Consider the following 22,331-nt stretch of genomic DNA (forward strand, 5'->3'; position numbering starts at 1 on the left):
AACATTGTTAAGAAATGGAAGTTACATTAAACTGTTTGTTGAAGGGAAGATCTAGAAGACCAAACAAAATCTCTGATAGAACTGCCCAAAAACTGCCTAGATCTGCAAAACAGAACCCACAGATGACTGCAAATGAGCTGCTGAAAGGTTTAGCTGACACTGGAGTAGTTGTCCATAGTATAGCATTGCTTATACAAATGATCTATATGAGATTGTTGTCAGACAAAAATCTTTTCTACATTGTCATAAAAAAAAGTCATCTTGAAGTATGTAAAACAAAACCTTAATAAACCGGAAACTTTTTGAAACAAAGCACTTTGGACTGATAAAATGAAAACTGAACTGTTTGGCCACAACCACATAAGATAAATTTGGATAAAAAAGGATGAAGCATTTTAAGAAAGGAACATCTTGCCAACTGTTAAGCATAGAGGTGGACCTATTAAACTTTGGGGTTGTGTGGCATCCATTGGCACAGGAAATATTGTGCAGATGGCAGGAAAATGGATTCAACTAAATCCTAGAAGCTAATCTCCCCAGTCAGTGAAGAAATTGAAGCTGAAAAGAGGCTGGATATTTCAGCAAGACAACAATCTGAAACATACCTCAACATCAACTATGAAGTACTCACAAGAAAGAAAAAGATTTTGGAATGGCCTTCACAGTCCGAAGACTTGAATATTATTGAACATTTGTGTGGAGTGCTTGCTTGGAGACCTAAGAATATTTCTGAACTCCAAAAGTACTGCAAGGATGAGTGGGAAAAAATTCCACAATCAAAATTAGACTCTTACAGGGTCATTCATCAAAATGCATTATGGCGTTAACGCATGCATTAATGTCGTAACCATTATGATAAGAACAATAATGCACGGCACGAATGCTAATTTTTGGGAGGGGCGGGATCAGGGAGGAGTTTGGGTGGGATTTCGTAAAATGAGGAGCAATATCACACCATGCGATAGCATAATGCATGCTATCGCTCGGTTTTAATGTCGGAAATAACTACACCTGAGATGCAGAACACAGCTGCCTTACCATAGCTGAACTGTCTTTAATGTGGACATAATAATGCTGCTGTGATCTGCATCTCATTTTAAGAGATCAGACATTAAAGTTCAATGTAACAACAGTATTAAAACTGGCATGTAACTCGCATTGCCATACCATTTTTAACACGGCTTAAAACATAGACTTCAAGGTCTTGCACAATTCGGACCTTCAGAGATCAATGTATACCTTTATTTGAAGTTGAATTAGAACCAGGGCTTGAAATATGCCATAGGGGTAGACATTCACCACCGTGGTAGGGTGCATAAAATCCAAACAATATTTTACATGATCTCATCAAAGTGCACATTTCACAGTGTGATTTTAAGCAGACTTGCTTACTGTTATAATTTATGTAATCACTGCTTCTCCTGTGTTTTTCATCGAAAAATCAATGCACATTATTGCTCAAATCCTGTGAAAAGCGACCAAAGGGGAAATACTCTTGAAACTAACCCTGCCATTAATATGATAAAATAGTTTGGATGCTTGCAAAGGTCTTGTGACCGTTGTTATATCTAACCAAAGCACCTAGAGTCGTATGCATGAATTTTAAGGTTACAGCACATGAAACATTCTGCAAGACCATGCACAGTAGGCATGCTTCTTAAATCAGTGCAGTTAGAAAAGATGACTATAATGCTGGTCATAAGGAATTAAATCTTAATTAAAATCACTTTGCCTCCAATTCAAACCTTAGGACCAACATACAACTGTTACCGGAAGGAGATCTGCATAACTGAACAAGGCCACTCTGAACTGAAACAGCCATTTCCAGTGCATATGTTACTGCTGTGAGCATGAGCAACGTTGAACTCGGCCATCAAAATGTTGGCCTTGTATTCACAGATGAGTGGTCTGCTTTTAACACAAACAATATTAATACATTTTTCCCCCCCAAAAAAAAAAAATTCCTAAAGGATATGGTACAATAGTGATAACACCATACGAATACAAGATCAATAATGAAATCTATGCTTGATCATTGCTGCATATCCCATTAATTTTATGAGTTATGATGATTCATAATACTGAGCAACTGCACGTGATGGCAGTTTTCCTAATTACTAACAAAGCGGTAAATATATGCAACTGCCATATTCAGAGCTTGACTTCCTAATGTTTAATTGCTGGAAGCTTTTGAGTAGAAGGCAGCTGGTTGCGTGTGGCTCAGTACTGTGATTTGCCAAAAGGGCTGCAGAGCAGATTTCCTATAGTTTAAAGATGAGCTACTTACAGGCCGATGCGCTAGCTTTACTCCTTATTCAGTAAGGGGTAATAGTGCGTCGAAAATGCGTGGCCACCCCCCCCCCCCCCCCCGAAACTAATAGCGCCCGCAACATGCAAATGCATGTTGATGGCCCTATTAGTCATTCCCACGCAATACAGAAAGTAAAATGTGCAGCCAAGCCGCACATTTTACATTCAGAAATTAGCGCCTATCCAAAGGTAGGCGTTAATTTCTCCGGGCACCGGGAAAGTGCACAGAAAAGCAGTAAAAAACTGCTTTTCCGTGCACCCTTCGACTTAATATCATGGCGATATTAAGTAGGAGGTCCCAAAAGTTAAAAATAATCAAAAATTAAAAAAAAAAAATTTTAAATCGGCCCGCAGCTCGCGGGTTGAAAACCGGACGCTCAATTTTGCCGGCGTGCGGTTTCCGAACCCGTGGCTGTCAGCGGGTTTGAGAACTGACGCTGGCAAAATTGAGCGTCGGCGGTCAAACCCGCTGACAGCTGCCGCTCCTGTCCAAAAAGAGGCGCTGGGGACGCGCTAGTGTCCCTAGCGCCTCTTTTTACCGTGGGCCCTAATTTGAATAATTTTTTTTTTCTGAATCGCGTGCACAGGAGATTGGCCTGTGCGCGCGCCGGGAGAGCCTGATATGAGAGGGCAGAAATCTCTTTGGGCCTTTTCTGGGTTTGTTTTCTTACTAGAGGTATTCCTGCCTCTTGAAGAAGATGGGTGCTTATTTGGGGTGACCGTATAGTTCCATGTGAAAGGGACAGGCTTGGTTTCACCCTGTCGTAGGCCTGAACACTTAGCTCCATTCTCCCTTACCAAAAAAAAAAAAAATCTGAACTGCCTCTCCATGCAGAGGGAAAACGAAAAGGGCAATTTCACTCTTCATATCCGCAGGCCTGCAAGCTGATTTTCGAAAAGAAACCTTTTATCGTAGTTAAAATATATGTGCGCTTTTTGACGGTGGGGGAGTACTTTCTCCCCACACGGGGACGGTAGCTTTCAAACAGCTGCATGGGTGCGCATGTACGCGTGCATGACGGCTCGCGCGAATGGACGCAGCCATTTTACAACATCTGCGCATATATGCACGCGTGCTGCAAAATCAGCTGTGCGTGCCTACGTGTGCACGCAGTTTTATATGGAAGCGCACCGATGCCGCCTCTGCCGTGTAAGTTGCGGGGGGGGGGGGATTTTAGTAGATACTCGCGCCCACGCAATTACCAGTTTCCCCAGTTCATTCCCAGTTCGTCCCTGGTAAAGGATAGGACTTCCTAAACCCCCCCCACCACCACCACCACCACCAACTAGAATAGCCTCTCTTTTACCCTTTTAGCCCCGACCTTTCAAACCCCTCTGAGTAGCCCTGATTTTTTTTTATTTTAAAATTTACACACGTCCATAGCACGGTAGGGGACCTCAGCGCGCGCTGGTGCACGTAAATACTTATACGCGTGCTTCGGTTTAGAGACCCGGAATGCCCATGCCCCACCCAGACTCCAGCCACGCCCACCCCTTTTTTGACTTTCCGATTTGCGCATGTACCAGGAGGTGCGCACATACTCGCACGTAAGGCTTTTAAAATCCACCCTTATGTGAGGGACAGTTTTCAAGTTGCGCTTTTCGCACTGGTAAACACACATTCGCCTGCCTAAAAACGTCTAAATCTTTCCCCCCCAAAATCATCACTGCATTGTTTTGCAGCTGAGCTGCCTCGGGCAGATAGTTAGGACTTTGGGTGACCTGTGGGAAGCCTAAAACCCTCATTTTAGGTATATACTTGTTGACCGGAAGCTTTATGATGAATTGTCTGCCCACTCTGAAAATATTAAGAATAGCCAAAGTAAACCTGGAGCCTGGCCTCTGTGTGATTCACTAAATGTAAGCCAGACTGTGGATACTGAACTGAAGAGCCTTAGCACTCCTCCTAAATCTTGGTCCCCATCCATAAGATACTTGGTTTCTGTAATGGCACAGGGCTCTATTCTGAGTTAATGCTGGACCAGCATATGGGCGCTTTATGAAATCTATACGTAGGCCTAAAATTCATCGTGCATTAACACACGAGACCTGATTCAAACTAGGCATCCCAGTATCGCAAAGCTCAGACTGGGTCAGCCCTAGTTTTTAACCCATGGTATCTATGGACTTTCAGTTTCTCTAAGAAAGATGCAATGGGTTAATACCAGGACGCACTGAGGCTCTTTCTCATGTTACCAAACCTAATTCATACCTTTGCTGCCTGCAAGTAAATCTCACATGCCATAAAATGTCAATGGTCCTTTTTGGGCAGATCGCTTCCTTCAGTTTCTGGTCGTATTCCCCATAGCAAGACTTTGAATCAGGCTCTTATTTGTGTACAAGGAAGATCATTCTAAGGCCATGATTTAATAAGATGTGCAGTGTTTATTTATTGGCCACTTGCTCACACTGAGTAACACCATCTTCAACAATCCCCATCCTTGCTTTCCGTACATCATGCCGAAGGCATTCTGCATTGTTTATTTCTTTTAAATTGTGTTGTTCACATGAGGTTTCTTTCGGTTCTGCCGAACAGGGAGAGCAGAGCTGTGAAAGAACTAAATAGCACCAACAGGGAAAAGGAAAATTGTGAAGGCAAGGGGCCTAACACAGAACAATATACAACAATTTGTTTAGCTGATAGACCAGAGCAAAGCAGAAACCAGAGTACCGGTGCAACGGAAACTCTTTATACTATCCCTGTTCCACTTGCACGCAAACTTGTAAATGTGGAAGGTACAATTTTCCAATGCAAGGGAGATGTTTTCTCGGTCTTCAGGCACTAGAATGCTTTGTGACAATAGCCTCCTGTGGTAAACTGTAGAATTTTTCACATAAAAAAATGTAAAAACTAAGAAATAAAGATGAAATAGATCCATGTGCTGAGATTAATTTAAAAAAAAAAAAAAGTTGAGGGAACATGTGTATCTACAATAAAACAACCAATCTTGCTTTCTAGAAGACAGGGGGTTTCTATGTCTCCTCATAGCATTTTCCTGTATCTTCAGAAAGCAAATAGAAGGAAATCATGACACCAACACTATCAAGTAGGTTCCTTATTAAAAGGAGCTGGGATATAAATCGTAAAGTGGTAAACTCTGAACTGTAATGTACTTGCTCAGTAACTGTCCAGGTGCCACTTTGATGGTACAGGGGAAAAGGGGTCACAAAAATAAAACAAAAAAAAGAGTAATTAATAATAATCTAATGCCCTTTAATGCAACATTTTTCACCCAAAGAGAATTTACAAATCTAGAATTCAGATTACATCACCTCCAAGGTGGGTGACAATGCCCAGTATCAGACTGCTGCAGTCCACATAGAGAGGAGAGAGAGATCTCGTCACTATCAGGGAACTGTTAGGTCTGAGAAAACTGAGGCACGAGGAGCTCAGGTGCTCTGCCAGCATCACAGAGATCGCAGTAGCAGAATCCATATCCCAGGATTTCTTTCAATCCTGCGCCCTGACCGCTGAAACATAATTCCTGCCATAGCCCGTTTCTACCCAAAATGAGGCTTCAGAGATATCAACCGATAAGTGACGGGCGGGAGGGGAAGGAGCAAAATAATACCGCACCCTCAAAATAGCCCCTTACTCTCTTCACTACAAACTTTCTCTCATTTTGTGGCTTTGACAAAAAAAAAAAAATCAAAAAGTAAAAAAAAAAAAAATCCTCCAATATGAGACAGTTCTAGGGAGATCATTTATCAATGTCTTCTTCGCCTGTTCTGTGGCTGGGCCCTTGTTATTTTATACTAGTAAATGATGTCCATGGGCCAAGCAGAAGAAGCTCTAGGGAGAGCAGCCCTGCCATTGTAGGAGAGGATGGCACATTGTGAAACAGAAAACTTAAAAACGATGTCGTTCTGTTGATCAGCAACGGGCAGGTCTGGGGAGAAATGTTGTGTTGATATTGGCACAGATGGAAAGGACCGTGTTTTTGCATGCTTGGTTTTCCTGATGCAGGGACAGAAATGAAATTACTTAGTCACTCACAAACATAATGGATTTGATTAAGAATTGAGGAGAAAGACATTGGGGGGAAAGAAACCAGTAGAATCTCGTACGGGGGGGAAGACTAGGAGAAGCATGACTTTGTGGGAGCTATTTGCACAGAAACCCTTGGGAATACTGCTCTCTGCTTGTGGCTGAGGATTATTATCAATGCTTTTCAAAGTGGCATTTAGATCGGCCCCCCCCAGGTTTAAATGCCTGGATCGTATCTCAGGCGGAATGAGTTGGGTGGATCTTAGCTGAATCCTGTTTGGGCTTCCATCCACCTCTCCCGATCCTGCAGATGTGCGACGGCTTTGGCTGAAGAGCAGCCGATGCAGCCCAGGGCGCACGAGAAGAGCGGCGAGGCAGAAACCTGCACGGCGCATGTGTCCGCAGGCAGTGCCTCCCATCTCTTGCTTTCATAAGCACAAAAAAAAAAAAAAAATCACACGTTACAATTGTTTGTATTGTATTTCCAGATGCTATGTATTCCAAATTCAATTCTTTTTTTTTCCATGGGTGCATCCTCTTTTCCCAGAAATGAATATTTTAGTCTTTACTGCTTACGGTGGGCTCAATGCTGCCAAGAGTGGCAATGTGCGAAAAAGCCATGCACGGGAACATTTACTTGGCCCAGCTTGTAGGCAGTTCAGAAAGAGGGCCAAGAGGGGAGGTGCTGTCTGTCTCTACAAAAGTGTGTAACTGAATTGCACAGAGTTTTCTAGGTGAACTACAGATCTTGATCACAGAATGCATCTTTTAAACCATTGCAAATGCTCATTATTCTTTGTGGATATGGGTCCTCGCTGGATGGCACCACATACACACACTTGGAACATGGACAGCATGTGCACTGTGTGTGTGTGTGCGCCAACTAATGACGTTAGCACAGAAGAGAGGCATGAAGTAAAAAGTGAATGCCCATACCGTAGGGAAATTCTGAGCATTTTTCTTGCTTTCTTCCTTAAGCTCAAGTGCCTGGGTCATGGTAAAAGCCAAAGGACGAAATACAGTGGTGCACTGAAGAAATTAGACTTAAAGCCAATTGTCTCGATACAATTTTAGGTTAGGAATTCCGAAAACTGTATATTTTTGTAATACTCTTTACTTATGTGTTTCAAATAATACACATCAAGAAGATTTTGACAACAGAAAATTACAGACAGGCTGTAAGCAGACCACAAATGGGGAAGAAATACAGGAAATATAAAAAAGAAAAGAAAAAAATAACCCATTTACATAGAAGGCCCAATAACAAGCCGTCATGGGATATGCGGAACAAGTGGACTCAATACAGAATGAAAAAGAATCTAAATGGTTACGAAAAAATATATATAATTATCATCCTTATATCGAACACAAAATTTACATGGAAGCTTAAGCAAAAAAGTACTTTCTAAATCAAGTACCTTTGATTTCAATCTTTCCTTCTTTGTTGGGTATCTTTTACAACATCAAGAAAAATCACATTAGGGAGGCCCAGAAAGGATCTGCCCTTGAGATGAAAAAACGATCTCAAGGTCCAGTCCTTATCAGACTCCTGAACAACTACCACAAGCAAAATAGCCCTTTTCAAATTCTCAGAGCCAGAATTCTCAAGAAAAGCTGTATGATCCATACTAGCAGAAGGATGAAGGCCTCAATAGCAGAGGATCTATGTCTAGAACTGGGAAAGTAGTATGCTTTAACCTCATAAAGTATTACTTCTTTAGATACCTTGAGAACATCTAAATAAAAATGTCTCAATAACTCAAAAGGAGATGACACTGGACACTTAGGAAAATTAAGGAATCGTGAATTACATTTTTTCAAGACATTATCTAAATTATTCACTTTACAATGTAGAGCCATATTATCTTTAATCAAGGCAGAATTGCACGCTTGAAGAGGCTTAACCAAAAGTTCCTTAAGTCCTTGATCCTGATCTTTAAACATCTGAGAATGTTCATTCACCTTCTGCATAAGCCCCTCCACCTTACCCAAAACCATATTAATTTTAGAAGAAAGAGATTTTTCAGAGTCTACAACCATAGCCCATACAGCATCCAAGGTCACTACTGCAGGCTTCTAAAGCACATAACGCTGGTTAGCTACCTCATCAAGAGGAGTAGATGATAAACTTCCAGTTGAAAACAGAGGCTCCTGATCTAGCTTGGGGACAGGAGATATTCCACTCCCTCCATTAACCCCTTGCATAGCCTTTGAAAAAGCTGGTGATATGGCCTCCAAAGGTATCAGACCATCAGAGCTGAGTGAGATTGAAGATTCAGGGGCAGTAGAAGCCAAAGCTCCAAGCTCCACAGCACCCTGATCAACTTGGGTAATTAAAAAAAAGTATCCACTGTCAATTGAGAAGATGGTGGCACAGATGATGCAGAGGGGAGCTCCCATACTGTACCTTTATGCTTCTTCCCCATTATTGCTGGATAAGAAACACTGGAGGTACCTCAAAATCGAGCAAAGGGGTGCATTCCCTTTGGTGTGTGGCTTCGGCACGCCAGCAGCAGCACACCGCTGACACCAGAGTTTTGAAGGGTCTGGGTCACCTCTCAATGACGTGGTGGAGCAGCATCACAGGCAGGAATTGCTCGCAAGCCTTGGGGCCATTGTCCTGGGCAGCCTCCAGCTCTCCCCAATTGTATTTTTTTTAATACAGGAAAAATAGCAATTCAGCTCAAGAAGATCTTCCCTATCAATTTTTGTGCGAACTATTTCACAGCCACCTCCTCTGCCTTCCACCCCCTCTGCCACCCCACTTCTTTATTTATTTTTATTTATTTAATGCTTTTATATACCGACGTTTGTTTGCACATCACATCGGTTTACAATAAAACAATTTGAGGAATGAAAGGAAGTTACATCTTAACAAATTGAACAACATTAGCGTTTTTTAGGGCAGGGGGGAGGTAGGATGGGAATGTAATAGAGATGTGAATCGGAACCAGAATCGGTTCGGATTTCAGTTCCTGATTCACATCTCTAGAATGTAAGTGGTAAGGAAAATGTGGTAAGCAGACAATAGGAACATGAAACTAAAATGTTCATAACTGTAGAGATCAACAAATTGTAGGAGGGAACAGCGTATTTACACTTCTTGCATTTCCTCTCACATCTCCTAAAGTTGCTTAAAGCAGATTTCACACAGCTTACCACCCCATCTTTCTTAGATGGGAATATTTGAAACACAGTCTCTTTCGGCTCACTCCCACTTTTTTTACTTAGAGAAGGCAAGTAACATAAACCTACCCTAGATATACACACATTCTGCAACACTCCAAAAGACAACATCAACTCCTCCACCACAGCAAAAAACAACTAACACCTCACATTCAGTACATGACCTTCACAGCCTAGAAAAGAGGACTATTTGCTCTTCTGCTCCTCTCTCCTATCAGCAGGGCTTGAAGCTCCCTCCAGATAACCAAGGCATAAGGGAAAAATCTTTCCTCCATATGGGAAAAGCCTCCAGCACTCAATGTCCATTTTTCCGAACCCTTAGACCAGACCAAAAGAAGAAAACAAAAAGGACTAGGAACAGAATAAAATCAGAAGTCACCACTGGTACTAATACTTACCTAAGAGAGATTGTCCTCTGTCTTGCTCAACAGACATATACTGTCTTCATACAGCCCTCTCTATCTTTACGTACTATGCATACTATGACAGGAGGAAGGAAACTTGGTTTCCATATCCTGTATTCTGTAGAACCAGCACATTTGCTTGTTAAAACTACAATACTGCTGATGGACAAATACATAAAAACATAAGATATGCCATGCTGGGTCAGACCAAGGTCCATTGAGCCCAGCATCCTGCTTCCAACAGTGGCCAGTCTGGGTCACAAGTACCTGGCAGGATCCCTAAAAATTGCTCATTCCTAGCGATAGCAATGGCTTTCACTTGTCGACCTGGCTAATAATGTTTATGGACTTTTCCTCTGGGAACTTGTCCAAACCTCTTTTAAATTCTGCTATGCTAGTCACCTGGCAACAGATTTCACAGCCTGATTGAGCATATATTATAGAAAATACTTTCCCATCTATTTTAAATTTGTTGCTTGTTAATTTCATGGAGTGTCTCCTTGTTTTTGTATTATTTGAAAGAGTAAATAACCATCCTTTATTGATCCATCCCACACCACTTGTGATTTTATGAACTTCCATTATGCTCCCTTTCAGCTGTTTCTTTCCCAGCGGAAAAGTCCTAACCTGTATATCCTTTCTTCATAAGGGAGCTGTTCTATCCCCATTATCATTTTTGTTGCTCTTCTCTATCCTTTTTAGTATTTCTGCTGTGTCTTTTTTTGAGACAGCATGAGCAGAACTGCACACGAAACTCAAGGTGTGGGTCGCACTATAGCTAGATAGATACGGAGGCATCATGACACTCTCGGTTTTATTTTCCATTCCTTTTCAGATCGTTCCTAACATTCTCTTTGCTTATTTGACAGCCACCATACACTGAACTGAGGATTTCACTGTATCGTCCGCAAGGAACTCTGTGATCCTTTTCCGGGGTGGTGGCTCCTAATATGGAAACCAGTACCGTGCACCTGTATCTGGGCTTATTTTTTCCCTATGTGCATTACTTTGCACTTTTCCATATTTAAATCTCATCTGCCATTCAGATGCCCGGGGCCCCCCCCCCCCCCCCCTAGTCTTGCATGGTACTTCTGCAGTTTTTACAATCCACTGCTGTTTCAACAACTTTGAATAATTCAGCATCATCTACAAATTGGATCACCTCACTCATTGCTCCCTTTTCCAGATAAGTTAGGAATATGTTAAACAGCACAGCTCCACTGGCACTCTGCCAATGATCCTTCTCCATCTGGAAAACTGACCATTTAGTCCCGCTCTCTGTTTCCTGTCTTTTAACCACTTAACAATGCACAATAGGACACTGCTTGCTATCCCATGACGTTTTAATTTTCTAAGGCATCTCTCTAGATGGAAAGACCAGCATATTGAGAGATTGTAGGAATTTATCCAGATAAGTTTGGGGGTGTTCTGGGGCAGGCAGGAGGCATTTCGTGGAGGAGCAGTGTTAGCCACATAAGTTAACCGGCCAACTCTGAAATTCAGTGGCATGACTGTGCCATTGAATATATTCCCAGCTAGTTAGCTGGATATGTTCATCCAGCTAACTAGCCGAGCTGCTCAGCGGCTGAATATTGCCCCCATTATTATTTTTTGCCTGCATAGCAAGATTCTTCTCAGATTATTTATCTACCGCTAGTTTGCAGGTAATTAAGCTCTTGCTTATTTTTCTCATTTACATCTGCTTTCCACTTTTAAAAAAAGACAACCTTTTTGTCTTTAACTGTCTCTTTCTCCTCACTATTAAACCACTCTGGCAGTCATTTTGTCTTCCTTTGACCTTTTATAATACATTTTATCTGGGCTTCCAAGATAGTATTTTTAAATAATGATCATGCCTCATGAAAACTTTTAACTTTGGCAACTGCATCTGTAAGTTCTTTTCTAACTGGTGTCCTCATTAAATCAAAGTCTCCCTTTTTTAAGTTTTATTCTACTGCAGTAGTTTTATTTAATATCCTCCTGTGAGGATGACTGAGCAAAATCTTGTGAGCTGGAGCAGTAATGGCACTGACTCCAGTCTTTTCTCATGCAACTTCAACTTTTATCAAAATAAACAGCAAATCAGATTAAAAATAACTGCCTACCTTTGCAGTATATTCTCAACACAAAACTTCCCAGAGGGAAGCAAGAGCTCCTACTCCTGGAGGCTTGGGACCTCCTGAAGCCAGCTGGTCCCACACAAATTAAAGAGGGGAAATAGAGTCACTCCATTTCCACCCCCCTGCAGTGATTATATCTTATTTGATTGCACTATGATCACTATTGCTAAGTGGCCCCACCACAGTAACCCCTTGAACTAGGTCCTGTGTCCCACTGAAGGCTAGATCTAAAGTAGCTCCCATCAGTTCTAGCACCAGCTGCTCTGTGAAACTTAACCTTTCTAGCACATCCAGATGAGACATTGACCCACTCAATACTGAAATTGTATCCCCAATTTTATTTGCCTTTCTAATTTCTCCTAGCATTTCACAGTTTGTTTCTTCATCTTGACCAGGTGAGCAGTCTATACTCTTACCAATCACACATGGAATTTCTATCCATAAGGATTCCACAGAATATTTTGCTTATCCTGCTTGACTCTATGTTATCCCTTAGATATAGTGCTACCCCTCCAAGTCCACCTATTTGAATAGTCATGTAAATATAATGTATACCCTGGTATCACAGTGCCCCATTGGGTATCCTCCTTCCACCACTTCTCTGAAATGCCTATATCTACATACATTGTCATATATTCTGATTTTCTAATCTTATGGCATTCACATACAGACATTGTATTTCTAATTTTATTTGTATTCACAACCAGTTTATTAGCAGATGATGTAGGCAATTTTGAGTCACTCATATCTGTGTATTATTTATTTAAATCCATCTGGGCTATTTCAGCTTTTACCACACCCTCTGTACTCCCTGTTTTGCAAGTATCCTTTGAAGACATCTCATTCTGCACCAGGCACTTCTGGGTGACAATCAGCTTTCCCCCATGATCTAGTTTAAAAACTGCATCAGTAGCTGAGTTCCACTCTGATTCCGATCCTATCAGAAAAGCACTCCTTCCTCAAACTTTTCTCCAGTTCCTAAAGCCCTGAACCATCTTCTCTTCCACACATTGAAACTCTCCAACTCAGCATACCTCTGTGAGCCTACATGTAGAAAAGGGAGCATTCCTAAGAGTGAAACCTGAAGGTTCTGGATTTCAATTTCCTACCTAAATTTATCCTCCAGAACCTCCCTCCTGGACCTTCCTGTGTCGTCAGTACCCACATGTACCACAACAGCCAGCGTCTCCCCAGCATCTCTAAATCCTATCTAGGCAATATATAAGGTCCACTACTTTCACTCCAGGTAGACAAGCTATCAAGCAATCTTCATGCTCATCAGACACCCAACTGTCTATATGCCTAATGATCCAATAGCCAACCACAACAGCAGTTCTAACTCTTCCCTCCTGCATACATGCTCATGGACACACATCCTCAGTTTAAGAGGGTAAGGCATCAACTTGCAGGCAGGATTATTTTCTGCCACACCCAGGTGATGGTCTCCTTCCAAGTGACCTTGATCCTCCCAAGCAACACAGGGACTGCCAGTCAGTAGCTGGGATTTCTGAATGTCTTCTCTAAGATACCCAGACTTTCATTATTCCATGTGTTACTCAATATTTTAAAGAAATAGATGTATACAAAAGTATGGCGTTAAGGAATAGGGCTTAACTGATTTTATCTAACAAGCAGAAGGGAGGGATTAGAGAATAGGCAAGTGGATGGCTATGATACTGAGTCCATCTCATGATCAAGCACCCAATAAAATTTTGTTACTTGGTTACCAACTATCTACTTTTATGGCTTCTTTGGGAAGGTCCTGTTTTGGATCATGCCTTGAATTTATTTTTTGATTGCCTCTTGTCCTTTTCATTGCACTATGGGATTTTGCTGATCATGTGTGTGCACTCTTATAGGCAGCCCAACTTTCAATAGTCTGCACAAATCATCAAATACATGCGTAAGTGGGTCCATGAAGATTTATGTTAGTATTTTCTAAATTGTGTGGTGGGAGCTGCACAATTTATAAAATATGACATATTTCTGCACTGAAAGTATGCTCATATGCTTCAGTACTTGCATATATTTGAAATGCAGGGAAAACATATTTTCTCAATCCATTTTATAAAATTACATGTACATTTTTTATGCACATAATAATTGTTAAATGTGTGCATAAAAAGCATAAGTTATACTCGGAAGCATGTATTTTATAAAGAATGTGTGTACTCTGCTTCTGAAAATACTTGTGCATGTACTTGGAATCACCAGCTAGCTGACACCTCAACCAGTTCACCCATTGCTTTTCATTGCTATTCATATTTTCTCACAGCATGATCTAGACAAAGCCCGTGGCCAAGTCCCTGCCATAAATCCATATAGATTCACCCCTATTGGTCATATCTATGAGTGTGAACTCATGCACACTAACTTTGCAACAAGCTAAATGTCAGGGTGCATTCACTCATTAACAAATGGTACATTAGGAAGGGGAATTCCTGAAAAGGCTAGATGGCCAGTTGAAAGTGTAGCCAAGGCAGCTGTAACAATGGAGCAGGCTCGGAAACAGGGACCTAGGAGAGAGGTGTGGAGCAGGAATACCCAAACAAAACTGCAGAGCTGGATGCGAAGCAGGAACACTGGAGCAGGCTGCAAAGCTGAATGTAGTACAGGAACAAGGTCAGAAGAGCAGAGGTTTCAATGGACATGTCATAGGAGTCTGTTGTAGCAGCAAAGGTGTGTCTCTGTTGATCTTCTTATATACTATCACCAATCAGGGCATGCCCTGCACTTAGTCAATGGGACCTTCTGAGGATATGTTTAACTCTGTCAACGGGAAGGTAAATGCTTCCCGGTCTTTCAATGCATCTATATGACCCATGGCTTCCCTGTAACTTCCTAGTCTCTGCTTTCTAGGTTCACCAGTTCAAGCCACATTGATCCTGACACTAACTAACAATTTAAGAGCAGCGTAGAAGAGCATGGGAGGGGAGAAGATGGGCGGTGGCATTGTCATCTGGTTTTGTGATCTTTGTTTCTCTTACAGCTAACATACCAAGTTCTATTCCTCTAGCAGAAATATTAAGGAGAAGGAGATACAATGCGAGAGGGAACTAGGGGGGAATCCTTCCTCCCGAACAGAAGCTATAAGGGAGATCCAACCTATATCCCTCTCTTCAACCCAGAATAAATAACTATGCTAATTAAAATTATATTCATATTGGAATTATATGTTTGTCCCTGTAAATCTGTTAGTGCAAATGTTGACGTGTTATGAGCATAAATGTCTAGTATATTATGCCGATGAGGTGTGAGGGTGTAAGAGTTTGCAGAATGTTGTCATGTTAGGTGTGGGAAGGAGAGTGTGTACTTAAGTGCAAAGATTGTCCTTAGAGAGGTAAGGAATAACACAAGAGCAGATGGGAAAAGAGGGACAGTAAGGAACAGTTTTGGTGAAGGGAGGCCAAGTGGTAGGAGGGATCGTTATAAACGATGGATGATAAGATGGTAGGTATAGAAAAACAGAACCATACAGAGACTGTAAAGAGGTCCCTAGAGGGAAAAAGTAAAGAAGAGAATGGCAGTGAGGGTGAGAGAAATGTGTAAGAAGAGTATTGATAAGCAGTGCGTAAAGACAATATGGGAGGGTCAAATGTGAGTGAAGCAAGGGGAGATGATGGGTCTAGTGTACAAGATAAGGGAAGGTATGAGAGAAGGAGGGAGGGGAAAAGCATGAAAACTGCCAAACTTTGTCAGCCCAAAAGCACTTTTGCCCAGAATCCTGTCTTTGAGAGCAGCAAAGAGAAGTGAAGAAGGGACAGCTCTCAGAGATATCCATCTGCCATACACCCTTTCAGTTTTGTAGCAGAGGGACCAGAGTTTGGGTGAGGTCATGACAATGAAAAAATGAGGAATTGAGCAGACACAGAGGAGGAGAAAGAACATAACGCACTGAAAAAATAGGTGGGGGAAGACAATCGGCGGGGAAAAGGGGAGACTTAAATGAGGAGTACAAGAATGTTTGAGAAACCGCCACAAAAGTGAAGTAAGGAAAGCATAAAAGAGCAAAGAGAAAGTGAGAAAACTAAGAAGAATGAGGGGTGAAGAAGGGGATATAGATGGGGCACAAAAAGAGCTATAGAAGAGGCTTGGTGCCATCTGATTGAAGCTGTAGAGAAAAGACTGTCTAAATAAATAAATAAATAAATAAATAAATATTATATTTTACTGTTTTATGTATCTTACTTTGGTTTTATTATGTATGTTTTTACTGTAATCCATGTTGAACAGTATGGAAATTGCGTAATATAAGAGGGTTTAAATAAATATACAAGAGTACTGTTATCTATTAGCGACACAAATAGAGAGATGGTGCATATATTTTGTGCACACGGAAACCATCGTTCAGATGTGGCCCTGACATTTATGCGTGGCAACAGCCAAATAATGGAAAATTCAACCAAATTATCTTTTGAGCTAGAGGAAGAAAGCACAAACTTTACATATAACAGTTTGTATGCCTCACTAACTTGGCAGCATCCAGCCCACAGTAACTATTTAACCTTTCAGAATTTTCAGATGTTTGTAAATAAGTTCATGCTTATAATTTATTTTTTTATTTTTTTAAATAATCAAAAATGCAGATTTCTCAGCTGAGATGGCACTTTCAAAAGCTTTGAAAGATCCTAGCCACTTTGTGGGATTTTTATTTATTTATTTAGTTCTTTTGAACTGAAAAAGACAGACGACCTCAACATTGGGAATTCTGTGACGTGCTTGTGTTGGGGACTGATTTCAAGCTATCGCTTCATCACTTAATTTATTGCTTTTCCTTCCCTACTCTTTTCTTTTGTGTGTTTTATATTTGTTGTAGGACAAGACAAGTGCTCTAAGCCTGAGCAATGTGGCCGGAGTCTTCTACATCTTGATTGGAGGCCTTGGATTGGCCATGCTGGTTGCCTTAATCGAGTTCTGCTACAAGTCCAGGAGCGAATCAAAAAAAATGAAGGTGGCACCAACTGCGCAGGCTTTTCACCCTCTAATGCTGTTGAAATTACCTTTAATGTTGCACACCTTCTCAATCTGTTAGCAAAATAATATCCTGCGATGCATGCTCAGTTGCTGTACAATGCAATGGCTTTATGAGACACTGATTTTTCTGGTTCCCATACTGAAGTAATCTGAATTCTATTGCATAATAATTTTAGTCCAAAGGGAGACATTTCCTGAGGTTCATTATTAATTTGTTATTATTTATAAACCCTCATTTCAATGTGCAGTAGCTAAGTATGTAAAGTAGATTTCATGTTGAAAGATGAGTAAATATGAACTACAAATCACAGAGTAGATAAGGGATATTGTTCATTTTTACACGGTGATTTTTTTTTCCTCCGATGGGACATGTGTAAGTGAAATGGCAGATAGCCATTTCAGTGTTTTTACAAGGCCTCTAAACAGACAGAAGGATATTGCTTTCTATTGAAACATGTCAATCACAATTAAGGACAGAGGGGAAACCCCTGGTCCTCCTAAAAAGGGTTTTTGCTTAATCCCACAGCAATCTGTCAACGAGACCGTGAGGATGGCCACTTTACCCAGACCATCAGCATCGGGAAGCAGCGGGGAAAACGGGCGCGTGGTTAGCCATGATTTCCCGAAATCCATGCAAACAATTCCATGCATGAGCCACAGCGCTGGGATGGCCCTGGGAGCGACAGGATTATAATAGCAACCTCATGGATTATTTGGATCACGAAAGTCCCCACCGGTGCCAAAAATAAAGACAACTTGATGGACTTTTATGAGAACTCAAATCTATATTTTGTTTTCCTTTTGCTTTCTAATAGAACCACATGTTGTGGGGGAAGAAATAAAGGTATGTACTGCAATAAAGAGTGCACATCTGGACTAAACAAATTTCCATATCCTGGACAGGGCAACACTGAAACACTAACAAGGATTGTTCCATTTTACTTCTAACATAATCATCCATGTGTTGTAGGATACACACGATTTTTTTTTTACATTTTTATTTACTTTCATGGTTTCAAAGTTCCCTCTGCTCCTTTGCTTTCAGATTTCTCACAAAATCTGAATTACCGGTAGAAAATCAATCACTTTAAAGAAGGAAAAAGTGCAAAGCCTTTTCATTCTTCGCTGGCACTAATGGCTTTAGTTTCTCCTGCAGCTGCTGTTAGTGGCATCATCTGGGGGTCCATTGGTGAGAAACAAGGATTCCCGCTGCCTGTAACTGGGACAATATAGAGTTGGCTTGATTATTCAGTATACCCAGAAGGAGAGATGGAGGGTAGGGGAGTATGATAGAGATATTTAGATACCTCAGAAGGTATGAATGATACACAAGACACAAGCATTTTTCACAGTGGGATCAAAGATCTAGAACAGGAGGCCACAGTGTGAGGGTCAAAGGTGGTGGGCCAGGAGTAACATTAGCAAATGTTTCTTCACGGACAGGGGTGGTAGGTGCATAGAATGGCATCCCAGGGTTGGCAAAAAGGAGTAACAGAATTCAACAGGGCATGGTGCCCTGGACTGGATCCTTAGTTATGAAATAGCGAAGGGGAAAGCAAAGACCAGCTGGGGCCTAAGGCAATGCAACAGGAATTAAACTGGGCAGACTAGATGGGTCCAGTGGTCCTTATCTGCCATCATATTCCTTGTTTCTCTGACTCTGAAGGAAGGGTCCCCATCCTCCCAGCAAATCAAAGAGCTGGATCCCTGTAAGAGAAAGAAAGAATCTGAGGAATAAAGGATAATCTTTTGAAATTGGAAAAATGAGATAGGGAAAAAGAATTGTGCACAGTTGTGTGGTAAAAGTAAGTAGTGGATGTGACAGTACCAAGCACAGCTGAATATCATGCAAAGCACTGGGGGGAGGGGGGCCTGTATCCAGATTTAAAACTGTATGGAATTAAGATACCAACCATTACTTGGTGATGAAATCAGACTAAAAGTTGCAAGACTACCTTCAGAAAGTGTATCACAGCATGTACATCGGGGCTAATTCTTGTGTATTGGAAGTTCTATGGAACAGAACCCCATATATGCTGGAAATGTTGCAAAATGTTCAGTTTTCAGTTATTTATGCTCATAGATTACTCATGAAATTCTGTTGAATGTGTATGCAGCTGGAACAGATTTTCTTTTCACTCAGGACAACATGTGAACAAATCTAAATTCGACAGTAATTCATACTTGGTGGTTACGATAATACTTCTGAGGTAGGTATATATGTGAGGGGAAGGACAATGAAGTTATTTAACGGTTGCTCAGGTGACCCAATGTTATCGTCATTGCTGTTAAGCTTGAACCTCCTCATACAAGAAAAGCTGCTGGATGAAATGTAATAAACATACCATCTTTGGCCATGGTGTTTCAACTAATAATGAATCGCTCTCAGTGTACAACTAACAGCAAAAATGTATGTAGTGGACCTTGCCCATGGATGCTGCTAAACAGACTGGTCCTACCAGAGTATCACAGTCCAACGCTGAGAAAGAATTTGCTATGTTGAAATGCACTGGAGCCACCAGGCATCTTTGGGTTTCCGTGTAAAACTCTGAACTCTCTTTGATTCGTAACAATTGCCGATTGTATGAAGCCAGTCCGTTTGCAGACTTGACTATGAACCAGAGAACTAATATTCCCCAAAGAGTGCAAAACAGTGAATCAGAATAGCAGACCCATTTCATACATAAAGATATTGCACTGGAAGTCAGGCACCACAGAGAACAGAGACCATGCTTTGACGCTATGAACATGTTTTGTGATAAAGCACAACAGTTGAGTCTTTGCAGCAGATTTGTTAAGAAGATTTGTGCAGCTTCCAGCAATTTCTAAGTAGGGCTGACTTCTCATCAAGCCTAAAAGAAATATATTTACTGCATGATTCCAAGCACAGAGTGTGGGATGCCCTTTTAATTACTGAATCTTTTCTTCAAAGCGTTGCCACTTATCTCTTCCATTTCCTCTGTCTTCTTCGCTAACAGTCCAAGGGTCATTTCCATGACAAAGTGTCCTGCCTTTTCTACCATAGAAGATCCCAAGTCTCCAGCTTCCATAGAGTTTTTCACCTCAGGACTATCCAAAGATACCAGAGGACTGTCGAGATCAAAATCCAAAACTTTGGAATCTTGATTTTGTCTGTTTAGTTTGCTCATGTACGTGTGTGAAGACTGCAATGTGAAGAAAGTGGAAATCCGGTGTTCCTTAGGTTACCATTGTCAGTTACAAATTTTCCTCCATTTTGGAGGCTAAAGTCTGCCCTTTGTCCTTTCATAAGACCTTTGCCAGCCCCCACATTTGGAAGGGTTATGTGAAAGCAGCTGTCCTGCCATCAAGAGCAAGTCATCCTTTCCACCAGGATAGCCATGAACTCTTATAAAGTGTTGGACGAGCAGGTGGCATTGTATTAGGAGTATTTCTGTGATTGCTCAGAGTGCCCCTTAAGACAAGAACAGACTCAACTACATCATTTTTATTACTGGAGAAGGTGGGAAAAAAAAAGAGAAATGAATATGGAAATAATTAACTTGTAATATGTATTTTTACTACACTTTCTTAAAAATGGATCAGTGGAGTAAATTCTTCATTTTTCTGAACAGGAATCCGTATTTAACAGTTCAGGTTTTTCATTCAATTCTCCTCTTTGATACCTGGACACTTTACTGACAATACTTGTATTTGTTTTAACTTTTATGTCTTGGCAAAAGTGCAAAAGGAGTCAATTTGATCAAACAGAGAATTCCCTTTTTTCTTCCCTTTGTCATATATCATGTCTGGTTTTTGCTTTTTTCTGAATTCTTTATTTATTTTTTTTCTTAATGTAAATGCAAGGGAAAAAGAATATCATTTACAATGACACCACACAATACGTAATATATCTCGTCAGCCCTCCCCATGCAGTTTTATGCCATTTCCAGGTACAGGAAGTTCTTGTTTCAAGATGTTTTGAGTTCCTATCTGAAGTTACAGTTTTTAAATTGACATCCATTTTCCAACCTACGACACTTGTTTTGATTTTAAGACACCTGAGCATCTCCCGGCAGGCGCACATTGGGGCACTGATTATCATGAGATTCAGTGAGGTGATGTGTCTCCTAAAAACAATGTCCGTGCAATGTCCAGTAGGCGTGCCTTGTCACTTTATTCTTCAAACAAAATAATGCGATGCTTTACATGTGTCTGCCTTTAACAGTGCCCTATATTACTAAATTACAGATTATTTTGTTGAAAATAAGGTATTGGGTTTTGGTGCTAGAACCAATCCCCCATTTATAACATTGTTCTTATGGGAGCAATCTGTTTTGACAAACAATCTTTTGATTTAAGCCACGGTTCGCAGAACTGAAGACTTCCTAAAGCAGAATGTGACTAGTCCTTTTGAGAAAATATAACCCAATACCTTTCAACAAAATAGTGCAAGCTTATCTTAGGTCCAAACCTGACCATATCCATCCTTATTGTCTTTCCCCAAAGATTATTTAACACAAAAAAAGTATAGATTCAAAATGACATGTGAAAATCATATTCTTATACATCTATATTGTAGCTCTACCATATTTTCAATGCCAGTTTAATAATTTAGGTGCCACATATATATAAATAAGTAACTAACATTCATAGCTAAGGTGTCCATTCCCTCTTAGGAATCTACAGACTTCTCAAGGTTCACTTTCCTAGTTTACAAGGATATCTCAAGGGACGTCAGCCTTGGAATACTTTGTGGCTAACTTATCATATTGTCTATAAATTGTGTTGCAGACCAGCTGGCCCTTGATGCACAGCAATACCTGATGACTTGCTACCCTTATAATTCCAGGCCTGCTTTTTATTTTTATGTCTGGGCAGAACTCAAACAAAACTCTTTCTAACGCTATTTATGGAAGTCAAGCACAAGCAGAGTGCATGCTTATGATGAGTTACTCCCTATTGAAGGGGATTATAATGATATTCTGCAGTGAAAGAAGACCATTAAAGGGCATTTATTATGTAGGCAAAGGTGAGGTTTAGAGGTGCTACCACTGAAAAAGAAAGACAGAGGACTAAAAGATTTAATGAATGGTGATCTGTTTATATTGGATGCAATCTTCAGAGAGCCTGCATAGCTGCAAAGTCTGACTTTCAAAAGGAAACTCCATTGGTGGTTTCCCTTTGAGAATTGCCCATGGGAACATAGTACTCACAGACTTTGCACTTGCTTTTTCTGTGGGCAAATATTTGCAGGAAAAACAGATCTGGACGTTGAATCCAGATCTGTTGTTTCCCTATCCCATCCTCGGGAATGTCTCTCCTCCATCCAGCTAAAAGTAAGTGCCTCATGGAAGCCCATGTATGTGTTTAGCTGAACAGAGATGGGTC

General features: G+C 40.9%; 1 protein-coding gene across 2 annotated transcripts in view; it reads left to right on the forward strand.

Annotated features, from left to right (window-relative positions):
- The window catches only part of GRIA1 (glutamate ionotropic receptor AMPA type subunit 1), a 274,216-nt gene extending 253,518 nt beyond the window's left edge, over positions 1–20,698 (forward strand). For both annotated transcript variants that reach the window (XM_029583868.1, XM_029583867.1), the window contains 2 exons: positions 16,825–16,959; positions 17,488–20,698. In XM_029583868.1, the coding sequence (XP_029439728.1) occupies positions 16,825–16,959; positions 17,488–17,676 (324 nt within the window). In that variant the 3' untranslated portion in view covers positions 17,677–20,698. The remainder of the gene's footprint in view (positions 1–16,824; positions 16,960–17,487) is intronic.
- The last annotated feature ends 1,633 nt before the right edge of the window (positions 20,699–22,331 follow it).

The sequence above is a fragment of the Rhinatrema bivittatum genome, chromosome 18, assembly GCF_901001135.1.
Source record: "Rhinatrema bivittatum chromosome 18, aRhiBiv1.1, whole genome shotgun sequence".
Taxonomy (NCBI): domain Eukaryota; kingdom Metazoa; phylum Chordata; class Amphibia; order Gymnophiona; family Rhinatrematidae; genus Rhinatrema; species Rhinatrema bivittatum.